Source organism: Panthera uncia (genome assembly GCF_023721935.1).
Source record: "Panthera uncia isolate 11264 chromosome D3 unlocalized genomic scaffold, Puncia_PCG_1.0 HiC_scaffold_8, whole genome shotgun sequence".
NCBI lineage: Eukaryota > Metazoa > Chordata > Mammalia > Carnivora > Felidae > Panthera > Panthera uncia.
Window position 1 is genome coordinate 62,264,911 of NW_026057586.1, and position 17,762 is coordinate 62,282,672.

Genomic DNA, 17,762 nt, shown 5'->3' on the forward strand with positions numbered 1-17,762 from the left:
GTGTATTCAAACACATGCATACATGTGTGTATATGTGTACATGAATGCAACATGCCCGTGTGTGTACATGTGTGTTGCTGTGCTCATGTGTATACATGCATGTGTGTATGTGTAGGGTGTATGCATGTGTGTGTTACTGGTTCCAGGCAGTAACACAATTGACAGAGCTCTCACCTTTTTCTTGCTCTTCATTAAACCCCACATCTCCCCACCTCACAGCAAAGTTGTGTGCTGTCTTCCTCACGATCTTCAGAGCCTCTCACTCTTTAAGTTGACACCCCTACACAATCACTTCCTTTGATTGTGTGGGGAGACTCAGGAAGACAGGTGGGCAACACGCAGCAAGGCAGTGCTAGAAAGCAGGAAATGTGTGTTCTAGGGTTGACCTTGAGCAATGGGACTCTGCTTCCTCCCTGCAAAACTGAAGGACTTGAATTGCCCATCTTTAATTGCCAACTCAGTGCGCTGTTTTGCTAGAAGTAATTCCATGGCACTGTACTAGAATGTGAAGCGTGTGCTAATGGCAGTTAGAAAAGCCTTTGTAATGGCAGTGTCAGGAACCTGGTTTCCGACCGCTCATAAAATATGGTGTCTGCAGGATTAGAGACAGTGGAGATGTGTTTTCTAAATTACCTCCAAAGGCAAAGTAAAGGAGGCAAAGGAGTAAAGGAGGTTGGAGCTTTTTATCAATATATTATCCCTTCAGTATAATGTGTAGATTCTGTGTGGATGTGCTTTGGGAAATGTGACTCAACCATAAAGATGGGGTTAACTTTCCTGGAGAGATTACACTGGGAGGAGCAGCTTCAGTTTTGTGAGACTTTCTTACCTCCCCTGGGTGGCAGGGCCATCTGGCAGGACCAGCAATCAGATGTTGGAGAGGTGACTGCACTCCTGGACCCGCCTGCCCAGGGCAAAGGGGCAGCGTGCAGCGGCCAGCTGGTGGTCTGCACACTGGGCTAGATATTCGAGTTCCATGTGTGAATGGGGTCAGTTACAACATAGCCCCTCTAGAGGTCTTGTAGAGCCAACAGAATACGTTTTCCTAAGGCCCTACTCATTATAAAATTTGCAAAGACAAGGTTTGTCTGAGCACCATGCTTGGGCTGAACACCAGAGGCCTACTGGAAGGAGCCTCATGCCTGGGTCTCTCTTTCTTCAAATGTTATTCAACTGTTTGTGCTTGTGTGTGTGTGTGTGTGTGTGTGTCTGACAATGGTCTTGGGCAGCAGGCCTGGGGAAAAATAGTTTGTCTCTGGGAGGACCAGGTGCTTGCAAGAAGCGCTTGGTGACTGGTGGGTGTGTTGTTTAGAGAACTGGGTGACTGCACAGGGGATATGTCGCTAATATGCCTTCCCTTTCCATCGCAGCGGAGCTGGAGTTTGCCCAGATCATCATCATCGTCGTGGTGGTCACGGTGATGGTTGTGGTCATTGTCTGCCTACTGAATCACTACAAAGTCTCCACACGGTCCTTCATCAACCGCCCACATCCAAGCAGGAGGCAGGAGGACGGGTCACAACCGGTAAGTGTGGCCTGAGCCTCTCGGTGCTGCCTAGGCCTCTGTTTCAGGCTCCAAATAGGCTGGGTGCCAGTAAGAGCCCCAAAGCGGGACGGCCTCTTGAACCCACCTGCTATGGTCCAAAGCATTGAAAACTCTATGGAAGGTTCTGATACTTCAAGAAAAGCATGTGCGTCATGAGAATTCTGCTCAGTGAGTTCTCACAAACTAAAGACACCTGTGTAACCACTAAGAAAAGAGATAGGACCAGCCCCCAGGAACACACTCTGGCCGTACTCCTAGGCCTGCCCCCCACAAGGTCACAACTACCTGCACAGCTGTCTGCACAGATTAGTTTTACCTGCTTCTAAACAATATGTTTAACAATAGAATCATACAATAGGTGTTCTTTTGTGTTTGGCTTCTTTCACTAAATCACCCATGCTGTTACATGGAGACCTGTTTTGAAAACTGGCCCTGGAGGTGTCCGGTGATCCTTAATGCATTTGTGCAGCACTACCTGCATCTGTAAGACGTCACTTGTCTGAGATCAGCAGCATGGCGGGTGTGGGCAAGCTAGAAGTGGCAGGACAGCAGGGGCTCAGGGCCTCCTCAAGTGGATCAGGCTGGGCCGGGCTATGTAAGGGACTCACAGAACAGCCCACAGTAAGGCTCTACAGGTTGTTCTTTTTACAGTTTCTGGCTACTTCTTGCCCTGAGTCACTCCTCTGGAAAATAAAATACATATTCAGTTAAACCGATCTGTGATCTGCACTTAGGAGGCAAAAGGCCACTGGCACTTTTTATTCTGAGCTGCTTTTACAATCTGTGATTTTCGTGGCCTCCAGTGAAAGGCTTGGGAATGTGAGTTTAGACAATTACAAGTTCTTGGTTTTCTGGTGGGCAAAAATGATACTGGATACTCAGCCCCTCAGGGCATGTGTCAGGACCAGGGAGGTCTGGTAACTGGCCTAGGGAGGCCATCATGGGTTCTGGCAGGTATAGGAGAGTGGCTACTGGGCTCAGGGCCCCTGGACCCCTCAGGAGGGCAGGGTCACAGTTCATCAGGTCTGCAGAGTTGCTCAGTGACCCATCTGCTCTGCTGTCCTCATGGGAGGAACTGAGGTTTGCTGGGCATTCTGTGTCTGTGGCAGGCAGGGAGAGAGGGAAGGGATGGGACTGCTGTGCACCACCCGTCAGACTCACAGAGATGAGACAGGATGCCATGGGGCTATGGGGAGCAGTCCTGAGAAAGAACCCCTTTCTCTCTCTTGCTTTCCCTTGTCCTCTGCTGTCCCCTTCCTTTGTCTCTCTGGGTCCCCAGTTGGGCCCACTAGCCTCCTCCGGCCCTATTAACATGGCTTTCCTCACAGCATGACAGTTTCCCTGTGGTCCCGGGCCCTTTGTCATCCCAGCAGTCTGGTAACTGAGGGGTCCAGACTCACTGAACGCTGGTGTCCTGATGCCTATAGATTCCCCACTGTTGTATAAGGACAGTTCAGTTACCTAAAGGAGAGAACTAACTCTTCTGAAGTTCTGAGCACAGAATATACACAACTCCCCTGAGTTTAAAGGGAGAGGACAGAGAGAAAATCATACTCACAGCAACAGTTTCAGAACTGCAAAAGGATGAGCCATCACTGCTTTGCCTAAGCCTTAATGCAAAGACTGGAAATGCTGACTCCAGCCTTGGGGGAAAGAGGAAAACTATCCGTATTCATTGTCATCAATAGATAGCTCTCAAGTTTCTATGAAGTACCTGCCATGAATTTACCCAAGTTCCCTGCCTTAGGCTTTCTATTCCAATGCCTGAGGTATTTGGAGTCACTGCACACAGGGAACTCAGAATGCTTTTCTTATGCCTATCCTGGGTCCCCACCCACCTTTGTCTTCCCCACATATTTGCTTTGGGGATCATCTTGCTTCTACCTGATTCACCTTGCTTGGTGAAGTGGCTCCTTCTTCCACTCCTCAGTACATATATGGCCATTCCTGCTGTCACTGCCCCCATCCATGTATCCTCAAATTGCCCATGGGTCTGCTCCTCAGACTGGGAGCTCCATGACCCAGTCAGGTGATGGGACAGGTACACACACAATTATACCCTTACCAGCAAAGAGGTTGCAGCAGGATGACAATTTTACAAAGGCAGAAAAGTGAAATTTTAAGTTTGTTTTAATCAGAACGTGTCTTCTGTTTCATTTGGGAATGGCTTTGAGTGGGGTGCCTGGGTGGCTCAGTTGGGCATCCAACCCTTGATTTCGGCTCACGTCATGATCGTCATGGTTCATGGGATCAAGCCTTGCATTGGGGTCTATGCTGGCAGCATGGAGCCTGCTTGGGATTCTGTCTCTCCTTCTCTCTGCCTCTCTTCCACACTCATGTGCGTGTGCACTCTCTCTTTCAAAATAAACTTTTTTTTTTTTAAGAAAAGGGAATGGGTTTGTGTCAAGGCCTCTTCCTGGGGCAGTGGCTTACCTGTGTCCACCCTGTTCCAGGACTTCTTGGGCAACAGTGCCTCCATTTCTTGACATTGAAAAGATAATTAAGTGATTTTTAGATGCCCCTTCAGGGCTATACAGCAAGTGAAGATAATCAGTATCTAGTGATTGTGTCTGCAGAGGTCTTTATCACGCTCTGTGCCTAATTTTGTTAATAACGTCTGAAAGTTTTACCCCTGAGAGCTGGACCCTAGTTCTGAAATGCAGGCTGCACACAGCTTAGGGTTCAATTTCTTGTTACTACTATACTATTTTTTCTTTTCTTTGAGTGGCCCAGCACTGACTGGCTGCTGTTGCTTCTCAAAGCTTGGATTTTCCTCAATAAAATGAGAATATGGATATTGCAAAACTTAGCAATGCACTGTGTTCACCATTTCAAAAAAAATTTTTTTTAACGTTTATTTATTTTTGAGACAGAGAGAGACAGAGCATGAATGTGTTCACCATTTCAAACTCAAGATGTATTTTAACACAGTGACCAGAGACCATTCAGGCCCAGTCTGTAGCTCCATATCATGACTAGGACTATTGGCCTAATGTATAGTCCAAAGAGAGAGGAGAGAGAGAAAAAAAACCTTACTTTTCTTCTGAACACAAATACAAATGTAGACAGCACTGTGGGCCACTTACACTCTTTCTCTCTACCCAGGAATGTGCCCCCAACCAGGCTTCTTGCCTCCTACTTCTCTACCTCTCCTCCCTAATGCCTTTACAAGGCATAAGGAAGAAATGCTGCTTCCCTTAGTACAGTACTGGGAGAGCAGTTGATTAATATACACTCATGGTTCCCAATTGGAGTGATTATGCCCCCTAGGGGACATTTGACAACATTGAGAGCCATTTTTGGTTGTCATAATTAGGGGATGCTACAGGGATGCTCTAAACATCCTGGAATGCACAGGGTAGCCCCCGCAACAAGGAACTATCTGACCCTAAATGTCAGTAGTGCCGAAGTAGAGAACCTCTAATCTCACTAGTGTTGAATGCCATCCTTCCTAGAGGTGCTTTGCTGTTCAAAGAGGTTGCCTATTAACATAAGTGGATCTCTCATGGCTGGCTCTGAGGTTTCAACAGAGAGAAGAGTACACTTCCCAGAGGCTTGGCAGAAAGTGTTGGGGGTCCCTTGCATGATCAGAGGGTCCTGGTTGGAGACTCTGCCTTGGGAATAGTTTCCCCTACCCATTTCTACTTTCCTTTGTTCATTCAGTCATTCACTGGACATGAACCAGACATTGAGCAAAATAATGAAGGAACAATGTGAGGTTTCCTTGCCCCTGACCCTCCCTGCTACCATCAGCAGCATCCAGATGGCTAATTCTACTTGGCATTTTCTCAATCTTAATTGGGAGAGGCTAGGGATCTCCAGTGGCCATTTGTATATATCAAGTGGCTGTTGGCTATAGGAGGAGTCTGGGATGGGGCGTGAGGACTCAGCATGAGAAAGGAAGGCTCTGCTCTTACTGACAGAGCTCATCGCTGACAGCCTCCTGGGTTCCCAGTGGCATTGTGCATATTTGTACTCCTTGGGGGAAAGGTGACTGGTGAAGATGGATGCCTTTGTGGTTACTGCTGTCTGTGTGGTTTCATGCCTGTCACTAGAACACCTGAGGGCTACTGAAACACCTTTCCCGATGTCAGCATCTAAATCCCACCTTCCCTGGAGCCTGAATGGTGGGGCTGCAGTACCCTCTAGTTGGCAGCTTGTGGCTGTGGAATGCCCCTTCCAGCCTCACCTGGGTGAGCATCTCATGGTCTGAGCCTGTCATTGCTGACATCCCCTCACTTCTGGGAGCCTTTTAGCCCCATTTGTTCTAAAACCATGTGAGGTCTCCATGAGCATGTTAGTAAAAGGTATATTTATTTATTTATTTATTTATTTATTTATTTTTAAATATTTATTTATTTTTGGGAGAGAGAGACAGAGAGAGAGAGCAAGCTTGTGCAGGCGAGAGCAGGGAGAGACAAAGAGAGAGGAGAGAGAGAATCCCAAGCAGGTTCTGCGACATCAGCACAGAGCCCTGCGACATCAGCACAGAGCCCAGCGTGGGGCTTGATCTCACAAATTGCAAGATCATGACCTGAGCCGAAATCAAGAGTCAGATGCTTAACTGACTGAATCACCCAGGTGCCCAAAATGTATATTTATTTTAAACTTGTGAGAAGGGCTGTGCATCTAATTTATCAACTTCTATGTGATTTGGTTTAACACTTTGTTAAGTTTATTTTTATATATTTCTTCCAGAAGACTTGCTAGTCAAGATTAAAAAATAAAGGACAATAGTTGGATTTTGTTTTCAAGGAAGAGGTTGTACATGTAGATGTTCTGATTTGACTGAGGAAATTTCACTGCCAAGATGTGTGCTGCCCCTCTGCTCACTGATGATTTGCACTTCAACTAAAGGGAAAAGCAGAACTGAGGTTAATAAGATAGAATCTTAGCTGTGAATATTCCTAGTTCTCAGGGAGATTCTTCTGGAAAATGGTTGGTTGGAACAGTTGCCCCCTTGGGCCAAATGCCAGGCTCACCCTGATTCTGGGAGGTTTGCTTTGTAAAGTCAAAGACACTTTCATCCCTGACTCCACCACACACACCTTCTTCCTCATGCGACACCCCCTCTCAGGGTCTCCCCTGCCAGTTCCAAGTGTCTTTTGGAAGCACACACTTTCTGTACCAGGTCCCTCTGGCCAAGGAAGGAATGGATGGGAATCTGTATTGGCCCAGGCCAATCAGCCTTCATCACCATGGTGTCTCTGACACACCGTGCCAGGGGAGCCCAGGGACAGGACAATACTGGCCATGAATTTGTTGGTAACAGTCATTTCTGGATAAAATTGAAAAATAGCAACCTAGGCTTAAATCAAGAAAAGTAAATGTTTATCTAATGGCAAAGAGCAGTGAATGGCTTTGTGACATAAATCTCTATGTATTCTTTCTGAGGTAGCCTCAGCTTATTTTTTAGAGCCTGGGTTTATGTGATTTCAGAGCTTTGATACTGTCTAGATCTCTTTTCATTACTTTAGACTGCCAAGTAATAGGAAGACAATAAGGGGGCATAAATATTCCAGACACAGCCCTGAAAGGTATTTGCTTACATCACTGGAGCCTCTCTTACCAGAGCTGGGTGGGCGTGGGGGCATGAGCAGCCTTTTCTGACAGCCTGTAGCCCCACCCAGCAGGGCCACCTGAACCCACCTGGACAGCCCAGGGTGCAGTGGGAAGTGGGCGAGGTCAGAGTGGCCAGCCACTTCCTGAGGAGCAGCAGAGGGAAAGAACCTTTTTACTTACCTGTATGAACTGTATGAAATTGTAGCGCTTCAGCCATTGGACCTATAAAAGCAGCAATTTCAATTAAAAAATTCATGGAAGGAGTCATGTCAAGCATTTCTTCCTTAGGAACCGCTGCAGGGATTAAATCAGGAAAATACAGGTGCCTCAGCCTCCCTGTGGAGACAGAGCAGCGCCAAGCCAGCGCTCAGCACAGTCTGTGCTGCACCAGCTCCAGGGGGAGATGCAGGTGGGATGCTGGGAAGGAGGCCGCTTGTTTTGTCCCCTGGTGTTTGGAAGGAGGACATGACTGCAGTGACCAGTACAGAAGCTGGAGTTCTTCTGATCCAAAGTGTCCCAGTATAGGGGAAGTCCACACCCAGAGACTCTCCCTACAGCTGTTGCAGACTCGGCTTAAGATGTGGCCAGTGTGTATGGTTTGCCCCACAGGGTGTTTTGACAAAACTTGATTGACAGTAACTATTGGGAGATTTCACATAAAAACTGGAGTTTACATTTTCTCTTGAAAAGTCTGCATATCAGGCCTCTATTCCTGCCTCTGGCACTCTCTAAGATGGGACCACGAAGCAGTTGCCAGGCTGAATGGGTTGGTGCTCACCTTTTGACTACAGTTCCATCTCTCTTGGGGGAACCCCCAGTTGTGGGTGCGGTGCCATTGCTACCTATTGCTTTGCACAGTGGTGGTTGTTTTTTAGAGAAAATATATCCTGCACTTATGTCTTTATCACAAGGGTGAAAACAAAGATAGACTAAGAGGCCCACTGGTTTCCAGAGAAATGGGAGGGAACTTCTTTGTGGAAGTAAAGATCATTCCTGAAAGATTAGACATTCAACCAAGTATGTCTGGGCCAGCAGAGTCCAGTGTCTCCTTTGCCCAGATGGATGTGTTTGTTCTGGACCCTGCAGTTCAGTCCAGGCCCCAGAGCAAGGCAGTCTCTGTGGCTGGTGTCTGTGGCCAAGAGAGTAGAGGTGACTGTGGGCTCCTCTTGTTGGCCTTGGGAGCAGGGGTGGCTTGAGAATGGGCAGTTCTGGACACCCCTAGAAGCAGCTCAGGAATCCACTGCAGTGGCTCAGAAGTCACCATGCTTGAAAAGCCCACAGGCTGTGTCCTGGGCCCAATGAAGGGTGCAGGGAGTCAGGGGAGTCACCACACACACAGTTCATTCCCACAGTGACTAAAGAGCTAGACTGCTGTGTACCTGCCTTTTCTCATTTCTACTTAGGTTTAGAAAAGCATTTAGAAAAACATTTCTAAAATGATAGAAATGAACTATTTTCAGTAAGGTGCGAAAAAAAAAAGAACTAAAGGGCTTGATGAGGCAGTTATAATAGGCATGTCTCTGACACTCCAAACTACAGAAAAGAGAGCCCCTCTGGCTTTATTTAGCATCAGATTGAGATGAAAGATGGCAGGGGATAGTTTCTCTGTGGGTGAGGGAGATTCTTGCTGCACTGTGAGACCGGGGGTATTTGTTGTCAACTTTGTCCCATAACAATTCTCCATTATTTCATGAGCCACTGAAACTACATTTCCTGATGTCACAGGGACTGCAAGAGGTAGGTGAGCACCTACTGTAAACTCCAAGCACAGATTTCCTCTTGGCAGTCAAGCCGTTTTCTCCCTGAATAAGTGAGGATGCAGTCAAGCCACCAGACTGGTCATTTAAAAGGCTTTACCCTTTGGTGTATCTGATTGAAGCATTGGAAGATAGATAATTTTAACAGCTTCAGAGTGAGAATGTCTCCCTTCAAGTAAGAGAAACAGGAGGCCAAGTTGCTAGTAAAAATTGGATCAGGTTGCTGGGCCACAGCTGTTAATATAGCAGATTCTCATCTGAACAAAAGTAGAAAGACCTTTTCAGTGGCCAAGATTTGTCTTTGCAGCAATGCGAGTAGCACAGATTGTCCCTCCACTGTTGTTGCCAGTGCTCGGAACAGTTTTGGAATTACCCTCAGAGCTTGCAGGTCATTTTTGGAAATTTTTCAAAGGAAAAATATTTTTTAGTGTCTTGATGGCAAATCTTCCTTTTTCTTATTTGTTCACTGAGGATGGATTTGATTTTTGGTATCAGCCAAACTCCATTTGGAGTTAAGTCTTACAAATGATGAGACTGATCAGACTAACTGATACAATTTTGGTGCAAAACCAAGTGTGGCTCAATTAGTAAGACTGATGTTTTCTGAGCTACAAACTGATGCTGTAGAGAAAGGTCAGGAAGGACCCACAGAAAACGAATGGCTTCCTCTGGAGAGGATCTGGGATTGCAGGAGGTGGGCAAAGAGAGCCTGGTTTGTGTGTTAAAAGTTTTGTGGTTAGGGGCTCCTGGGTGGCTCAGTTGGTTAAGCTTCTGACTTTGGCTCAGGTCATGATTTCGTGATTTGTCAGTTCGAGCCCTGCTTCGGGCTCTGTGCTGATAGCTGGGAGCCTGCTTCTGTGTCTCCCTCTGTCTGTGCCCCTCCCCCGTTCATGTTCTGTCTCTCTCTTTAAAAAAAATAAAATAAAATAAAAACTTTTATGGTAAGGATGTATTTGTGTATTACATTTGGAATTAAAAAAACATTCTCTGCTCACATAAACTGATGCTGAAGACAACTGCAATAATGTTCTGAGCATCTATAGACTATTAAGGTAACTGATTTGAGCTGGTTTGTGCTGTGACAAAAAGCATGCTAAAATCAGATTTTTAAGTAAAATTGACGACAATTTTAAGAGACAAATTTTAGTCATGTTTTAGATACACAATATAGCTTAATAATCTAATGATAAAGGTTATTTGTTTATACTTAGTCCTTAGAAATTGGTGCAAATTGTTCTGGGGAAAGAAGAGTTCTCTAAATCATTCTAATTCTGTGGCCTTTGTTGAGGATGCTCCCCGGAGCTGTCAAAAGACACCAAGGGAAGTAGCTGGGTTCTGGCTCTGTATCAATCCCCTACCAGCTCTATGACCTTGGGAAAAGCATTTGCCCTGTTTCTAGTCTTACTCTCACAAAAGAGGAGGTGATTCAGCCGATGCTGAATAGCATGTAGTTCCACATTTCTCTGTTGCCCTGAGTTTTCTAATTCCCAGGCTGGTTTCTCTCCAGGTCTAATTGCTCATTCTCCCCCAGCACCAAGCCCAGGACAGGGACCTGTGTGGCTCCTTTTCTGCTTGCTCAGGACTATAGATCTCCCTGATCCATTGTATTGTTCTGGAAATATAAAGGATTCCCTTTTCTTCCCAACAGATCTTCCTGGATGAATTGTGTTTCTCTTAAGGGATGTGCCCTAGATTGAGCAGTTGGGAAGGACATTTTAAGTCTTGAAAATAAGTCTGATGGTGGATTCCCAAGGAGGAATAGTGGGGGAAGTCCTGGGGAGAATAGTTATTGATACCCAGAGGTATCACCTTTGCATCTAAGTTGTTACTGCCATCTAGAGTGGAAAGACAGTAATACTAAAGTATTTGGATGGTGGAGAGGCTGTGTGAGGAAAAGGAAGAAATGAGAGAAAATGTATTTTTCCAGATGGTAAAGGTGTTGCTGAATATCCAAAGATGAGTTTTACCTATGCTTTGAAGTTCTCACCCTGGGACAAGGAGAAAATATATTTCCAAATATTTGAGGGCATACAATACTTTTCATTCACTGAGCCCTTTGGTACAAGACAATATCCAGCAATGGCCTTGCTTTACCACAAACTGGCTGTCACCTCCAGTCAACAGTATAAATCTAAATCATATCTAAAATGAGGGATGACTGGCTTAGATCAGAGGCCTTCAGATGGTTTGTAACCCTGAAGAACAATAAGAAACACATTTTATATCATAATCCACGATACACAACTAAGGCAGAAATTTTGCAAAACAATACTTACAATGTACTCAGGCATTATCTATTCTGTTTCAGTTTTTTGGAATACTGGTTGTGACCCACTTAAATTGATTTTCCAGTTCTCTAAGAGGCTGCAACTCACGGTTTGAAAAACACTTTTTAAAAGGTATTTCCAGTTTCACAGAGAGCTTATTGTTTCCAGCCCCTAAATCTGATTCCTGTTGTCCTCTGTATGTGGTAAGGAAAGTTTAGCTGAAAGCATAAAACTAAGAAGGTTCATAAGGTCATAGGAGTGGCCTTACACATGGATGCAAGGCAGCAGGCTTTAGCTGCAGCTCACAGCAGAAGCCCCAGTAAGTCATGGTCACATCTGTCTCTTTTAATGCTATAAATGTTGTATCTTTTGGATGGAAAAAGATCCAAAAGATAAAGAAATGAAAAAGATTATAAAAGAGTACTATGAATAAGTTGAAATGGACAGATTCCTAGAAACATACCCTACTAAGATTGACTCATGAAGAAATAGAAAATCTGAATAGATCTGTAACTAGTAAGGAGGTTGAATCAATATTCAAAACCTCACAACAAAGAAAATAACCTGGAACAGATGCCTTCATTGTTAATTCTACCACACATTTAAAGAAGAATTAATCCAATCTTTCTCAAACTCTTCCAAAAAATTTGAATAGGAGAGAACGCTTTCTCACTGACTCTGTGAAGCCAGCATTTCCCTCAAGCCAAAGACCCAACAGTAAGAGAAAACCATAAACCTATATCCTTTATGAATATTGATACAAAAATCTTCAACAAAATACTAACAAACTGAATTCGGTAGAATACTAAAAGGATTATACACTATGACCAAATGGGGTTTATTTCTCTAATGCGAGGATGGTTCCACATATGAAAATCAATCAATCTACTGTTCATTAATAGAATGAAGGGGAAAAGCTACATGATCATCCCATTGATGCAGAGAAAGTCTTTAAAAGTATTCAACACTTTTTCATGATTACAAACACTCAACAAACTAGAACACAAGGAAACTATTTCAACATAATAAATGCCATTTTTTTGAAAAGCCCACAGCTAACATACTTAATGGTAAAGGAACAAAAACTTTTCCTCTAAGATCAGTAACAAGACAAAATGCATGCTCTCACCGTTTCTATTTCAATATTGTATTTATTGGAAGTTTTAGCCAGAGAAACTCAACAGAAGAAGAGATAAAAGACACTCCAGTTAGAAAGGAAAAATTAAAATTGTCTCTGTTCAGAGATATCATGATTTTATATGTAGAAAAACATAAAGATTCCAACAAACAAAAACCTGCTAGAACTAATAAACAAATTGAGCAAAGTTGCAGGATACAAAAATCAATATGGAAAAATCAGTTGCTACTTGACACTAACAATGAACAATCTGGAAAGGAAATTAAGAAATCAATTCCATTAAAAGTAGCATCAAAAAGAATAACATACTTAGGAATAAACCTAACTAAGTAGGAGGTGAAAGATTTGTACACTGAAAACTATACAACGTTGCTGAAAGAATTTAGACACAATTGGAAGACATCTTGTGTTCATGGATTGGAAGACTTGATATTTTTTAAATGTCAGTACTACCCAAAGCAATCTACAGATTCAGTGCAGTTCCTATCAATAATGTTTTTTTGCAGAAAAAAAAAGTCCATCCTAAAATTCATATTCTATCTCAGGGGAGGTAGCTACACCACCCCCCCAACCATAGCCAAAATGATATTGAGAAAGAATAACAAAGTTGGAAGTCTCACACTTCTTGGTTTCAAAACTTATTACACAGCTAGAGTAAAAAAACAAAAACAAAAACAAACAAACAAAAAAAAACAATGTGGTACTGGCATAAAGACAGATTTATAGACCAATGGAATAGAATAGAGAGCCCAGAAATAAACTCTCCCATATATGGTCAAATGATTTTTGACAAGGGTGCCAAGACCATATTCAAGGAAAAAGGACAGTCTTTTAAAAAATGGTGTTGGAATGGGCACCTGAGTGGCTCAGTTAGTTGAGCGTCTGACTTCGGCTCAGGTGATCTTGCAGTCAGTGAGTTTGAGCCCCACATCGGGCTCTGTGCTGACAGCTCAGAGCCTGGAGCCTGCTTTGAATTCTGTGTCTCCCTCTCTCTCTGCCCCTCCCCATTTGTGCTCTGTCTCTCTCTGTCTCTCAAAAATAAATAATTGTAAAAAAAAATTTTTTTTAATGGTGCTGGAAAAACTGGGTGTCCACATTCAAAATAATGACATTGAATACTTACCATCTTATACCATATACAAAAAATCATCCCAGAATGTTCCAAAAACCTAAATGTAAGAGCTAAAGCCATGAAACTCTTAAAGAAAACAAGAGAAGGGGTTCCTGGGTGGCTCAGTCGGTTAAGCATCCGACTTCAGCTCAGGTCATGATCTCACAGCTTGTGGGTTTGAGCACTGCGTTGGGCTTTATGCTGACAGCTCAGAGCCTGGAGCCTGCTTTGGATTGTGTCTCCCTTTCTCTCTCTGCCCCTCCTCTGCTCACTTGCTCTCTCTCTCTCTCTCTCTCTCTCAAAAATAACAAATAAACTGGGGCGCCTGGGTGGCTCAGTCGGTTAAGCGTCCGACTTCAGCTCAGGTCACGATCTCACGGTCCGTGAGTTCGAGCCCCGCGTCGGGCTCTGGGCTGATGGCTCAGAGCCTGGAGCCTGTTTCGGATTCTGTGTCTCCCTCTCTCTCTGCCCTTCCCCCGTTCATGCTCTGTCTCTCTCTGTCTCAAAAATAAATAAACGTTAAAAAAAAATTAAAAAAAAAAATAAATAAACATTTAAAAAAAGTTTAAAAAAAAGAAAACAAGGGAAAATTTTCATAAAACTGGGCTTGGCAATGATTTCTTGGATATGACACCAAAAACACAGGCAACAACAAAAAAAATAGATAAATTAGAATTCAAAAATTCACAAGTTGTTCATCAAAGGAAGTTGTTCACTGCCCAGAGAGGGAAAGGCAAGTCACAGAATGAGAAAAAATATTTGCAAATCATATAGTATCAAGAATATATAGGGGCACCTGGGTGGCTCAGTCAGTTGAGTGTCTGACTTCGGCTCAGGTCATGACCTCACAGTTTGTGAGTTCAAGCCCCGGATCAGGCCCTGTGCTGACAGCTCAAAGCCTGGAGCCTGCTTCCAATTCTGTGTCTGCCCCTCCTCTGCTCATGCTCTCAAAAATAAATAAACATTAAAAAATTTAAAAAAAAAAAGAATATATAAAGAACTCCTACAATTCAACAACAAAATAATAGACAACCCAATTTAAAAATAGGCAAAGGACTTGAATAGACATTTCTTCAGCGAAGATATCCAACAAGCACACTGAGAAGAGCTCAATATCACTAATTGTGATGATAATTTTATGTGTCGACTTGACTGAGCTAAGCAATGCCAAAATAACTAATAGAACATTACGTTTGGATGTGTCTGTGAGAGTAATTCTGGAAGAGATGAACATTTGACTCAGTTGACTGAGAAAAGAAAATCTGTCCTCCCCAGTGTGAGCAGGCATCATCCAATCCCTGGTGGGCTCGAATAGAACAAAAAGGTGGAGGAAGGGTAATTTTTCTCTCTTATTGAGCTGGGGGTTACATCTTCTGCCCTTAGACATCAAAGCTCCTGGTTCTTGGGCCTTTGGACTCTAAAACTTAACACTTGTGACCCCTGGCTTCTCAGAGCACCAGACTCAGACCAAACTATACTACCAGCTTTCCTTGTTCTCCATCTTGCACATGGAAGATTGTGGGGCTTCTCTGTCTCTAAAACCACATAAACCAATTCCTATAATAAATATCCTCCTTTATGTGTATATATTTATAATGATGTTTCCTACTGGTTTTGTTTCTCTGGAAAGCCTCAAGTTAATACAATAATTATACACAAATCAAAACCAAAAGAAGGCACTACATCACACCCATTGGGAAGGCTGTTATCAAAAACAACCCAGAAAATAACAAGTGTTGGTGAAGATGTGAAGAAATCGGAACGCTGTACATTGCTGCTGAGAAAGTAAAATGGTACTGCTGCTAGTAAAACAGTATGGTGGTTCTTCAAAAAATTAACCTTAGAATTACCATGTGATTCAGCAATTCCACTTGTGGTTAAATACCCAAAATAATTAAAAGCAAAGATTCAAAGAGATATTTGTACACCCCTGTTTATAGCAGCATTATTGACAATAGTCAAAAGGTAGAAACAGCCAAAATATCCATCAGTGGATGAATGGAGAAACAAAATATGACACATATCAACAATGGAAATTAGTTAGGTTTAAAAAGGAATGAAATGTGGACACATGCTACTACATAGATGAACCTTAAAGATATTATGCTAAGTGAAAATATTGTATCTGTCCACAAAAGAACAAAAGCAGGATTCCAGTTATGTGAGGTACTGAGAATAGTCAACTTCATAGAGACAGAGAGTAGAATGGTGGTTGCCAGGGGGTCAGGGAGAAAGGAATGGGAAGCTGGTGTTTAATGAGGACAGCATTTCAGTTTGAGAAGATGAATAATTTCTGGAGCTGGATGGTTGTGATAGTTGCACAACAATGAGAATGTACTTCATGCCATAGAACTGCACACTTTTAAATTATGAAGGAAGTAAATTTTATGTTATATATAAAAGAAGACAAGTTGGTCTTGATTCCTGACTCACCACCCATCCCCTAAAATATATCAAATGGTCAGATTTAAAGGGAAAAAATACAGTCGTTGTGTTCCAGATCTGCAAATAACACATCTTGATCTTTTGCATCATAAAGACAATCTTTGGAAGATAGGTGATTATTTTTTATCTTTAACGCAGATGTTTTAGTGTCAAGCAGATTCAACTTAACAGGAAATTTTTCTGTCAGTATGGCTATTCATTCACCAGTGGGAAGGAGGAAAACACAAAGCAAACTTCTCAAGTATAAAGGAGTCTAAGGGGTGCCTGGGTGACTCAGTTGGTTGAGAGTCTGCCTCTTGATCTCAGCTCAGGTCTTGATCTCAGGGTCATGAGTTCAAGCCCTGCATTGAGCTCCATACTGAGCATGGAACCTACTTACAGAAAATAATAATAAAATAAAAGAGTCTGAAAATACATGTCTTCAAGCCTGCAAGATTTAGGGCTGTCCTATGTCCCTTTTCCATACAGTGTATATTCAGAAGCCCCCCCACTAATGACCAGCTAGTCACCCAGGGTGGTCCAGGGGGTTCAGGTTACTTTTTGTGGATCTAGGCTGAGGGGCACTGTCATGAGTGGAAGCCTCTCCCTTGGCATGTTTCTGCCATCCAAGCTCTGCCCACAGCCTTGCAGATGCAGAACAAAAATGTCACCCTACTCAGAGATGATCAAACATGAGTGAGTGCAACAAATAGCAATGTACTCATTCACAGTAAAGATTCATTATAGCAAATAAAAGAAGATCCAAGAGAAAATAAGAGCTTATGACCAGCTCTCATTCTTTCTGTGTACTGCCTCCCTGCCTTCACCTCATGACACCAGAAGGAGCAGTGTGCAGCAGAGGCAGCCTCTGCTGACGGCTGTACTCATGGTGGTTCCCTCAGAGGGCAGCAGATGCCAGCTGACCTAACGATTGAAGAGCACAGAGAGTCATCGTGCAGCTGTGGGCCTTTGTTCTGTGCAGCGCCTGGGGTTTTGCTGAAACCCAGTGGTGGGAAGTTGTGAGGAAGAACTTTCTGTGAGGGGTCTCATGGGTGATGCTGCTTTTAGGAATCAGCTTCTGACCTTATGAGAAATGTTCTGAAGAAATGTGAGATAAATGCAATTTTGCCTAAGCCTGTCTCATGTGTCCAGCCTTTCCATTCCAAATGCCACCTTTGGTGACAGAGGATAGCTACGCCTGTGGTGAGCAGAGCCTAATGTACAGAGATGTTGATGTACACGAGATGTACATACCCCTATGCTGTATACCTGAAACTAATGTGACATTGTGTGACAGCTATGCTCAAAAAATTATTTTTGAAAAATACAAAATGCCACCTTTGGAATAGTCTTGTTAATAAACAAATATGGAAATTTCAATGAACTCATTATTTTAAAAGAGATAACTGAAAATTATCCTCACTTCAGTTGTATATAACAGCAAGTAGCCAATACCTGTGATGTTAAGAGCTACCATTTACTGAAAACTTACATGCAAGGCATAGAACTAAAGAATTTACATATATTGTTATATTTGAGCCTCACAACAACCTCCTTTTACAAATTGGAGACACTAAATAAGCTTACCTGAAGTCACATATTGAAGAGGGGCAGGGCCAGGATTCTGGCCTAGGGCTTTCCCAGCTCAGAGTTCACTTGCCCTTACAGGTCCACATCTCTGTTGATAGCTATGTCATCCATCTGGGTAATATTAAGTTGTCATCAGATAATCGGTCATTACCTTTCTTGTTACAGTGCCTTTGTTCTAGGAAGATAACTAGATGTAACATACATGCAACACACCACACACACACACACAGAGGGACCCAAGGCTCACTTCCTTCACCCCCAAGACTGGATGCCCTTCTTGTAAGCTTCCTGGAGCAAGTGTGACAGTCTCCCATGTGTTGTCCTGCTCAGTTTGTTTTTTTTTTTTCAACGTTTTTTTTTTTTTTTT

At 43.3% G+C, this 17,762-nt stretch overlaps 1 protein-coding gene across 7 annotated transcripts in view; it reads left to right on the forward strand.

The window, feature by feature from the left end:
* LDLRAD4 (low density lipoprotein receptor class A domain containing 4) overlaps positions 1 to 17,762 on the forward strand; it is a 436,727-nt gene that overhangs the window by 412,806 nt on the left and 6,159 nt on the right. For all 7 annotated transcript variants that reach the window (XM_049620496.1, XM_049620498.1, XM_049620499.1 and 4 more), the window contains one exon: positions 1,371 to 1,525. In XM_049620496.1, the coding sequence (XP_049476453.1) occupies positions 1,371 to 1,525 (155 nt within the window). The remainder of the gene's footprint in view (positions 1 to 1,370; positions 1,526 to 17,762) is intronic.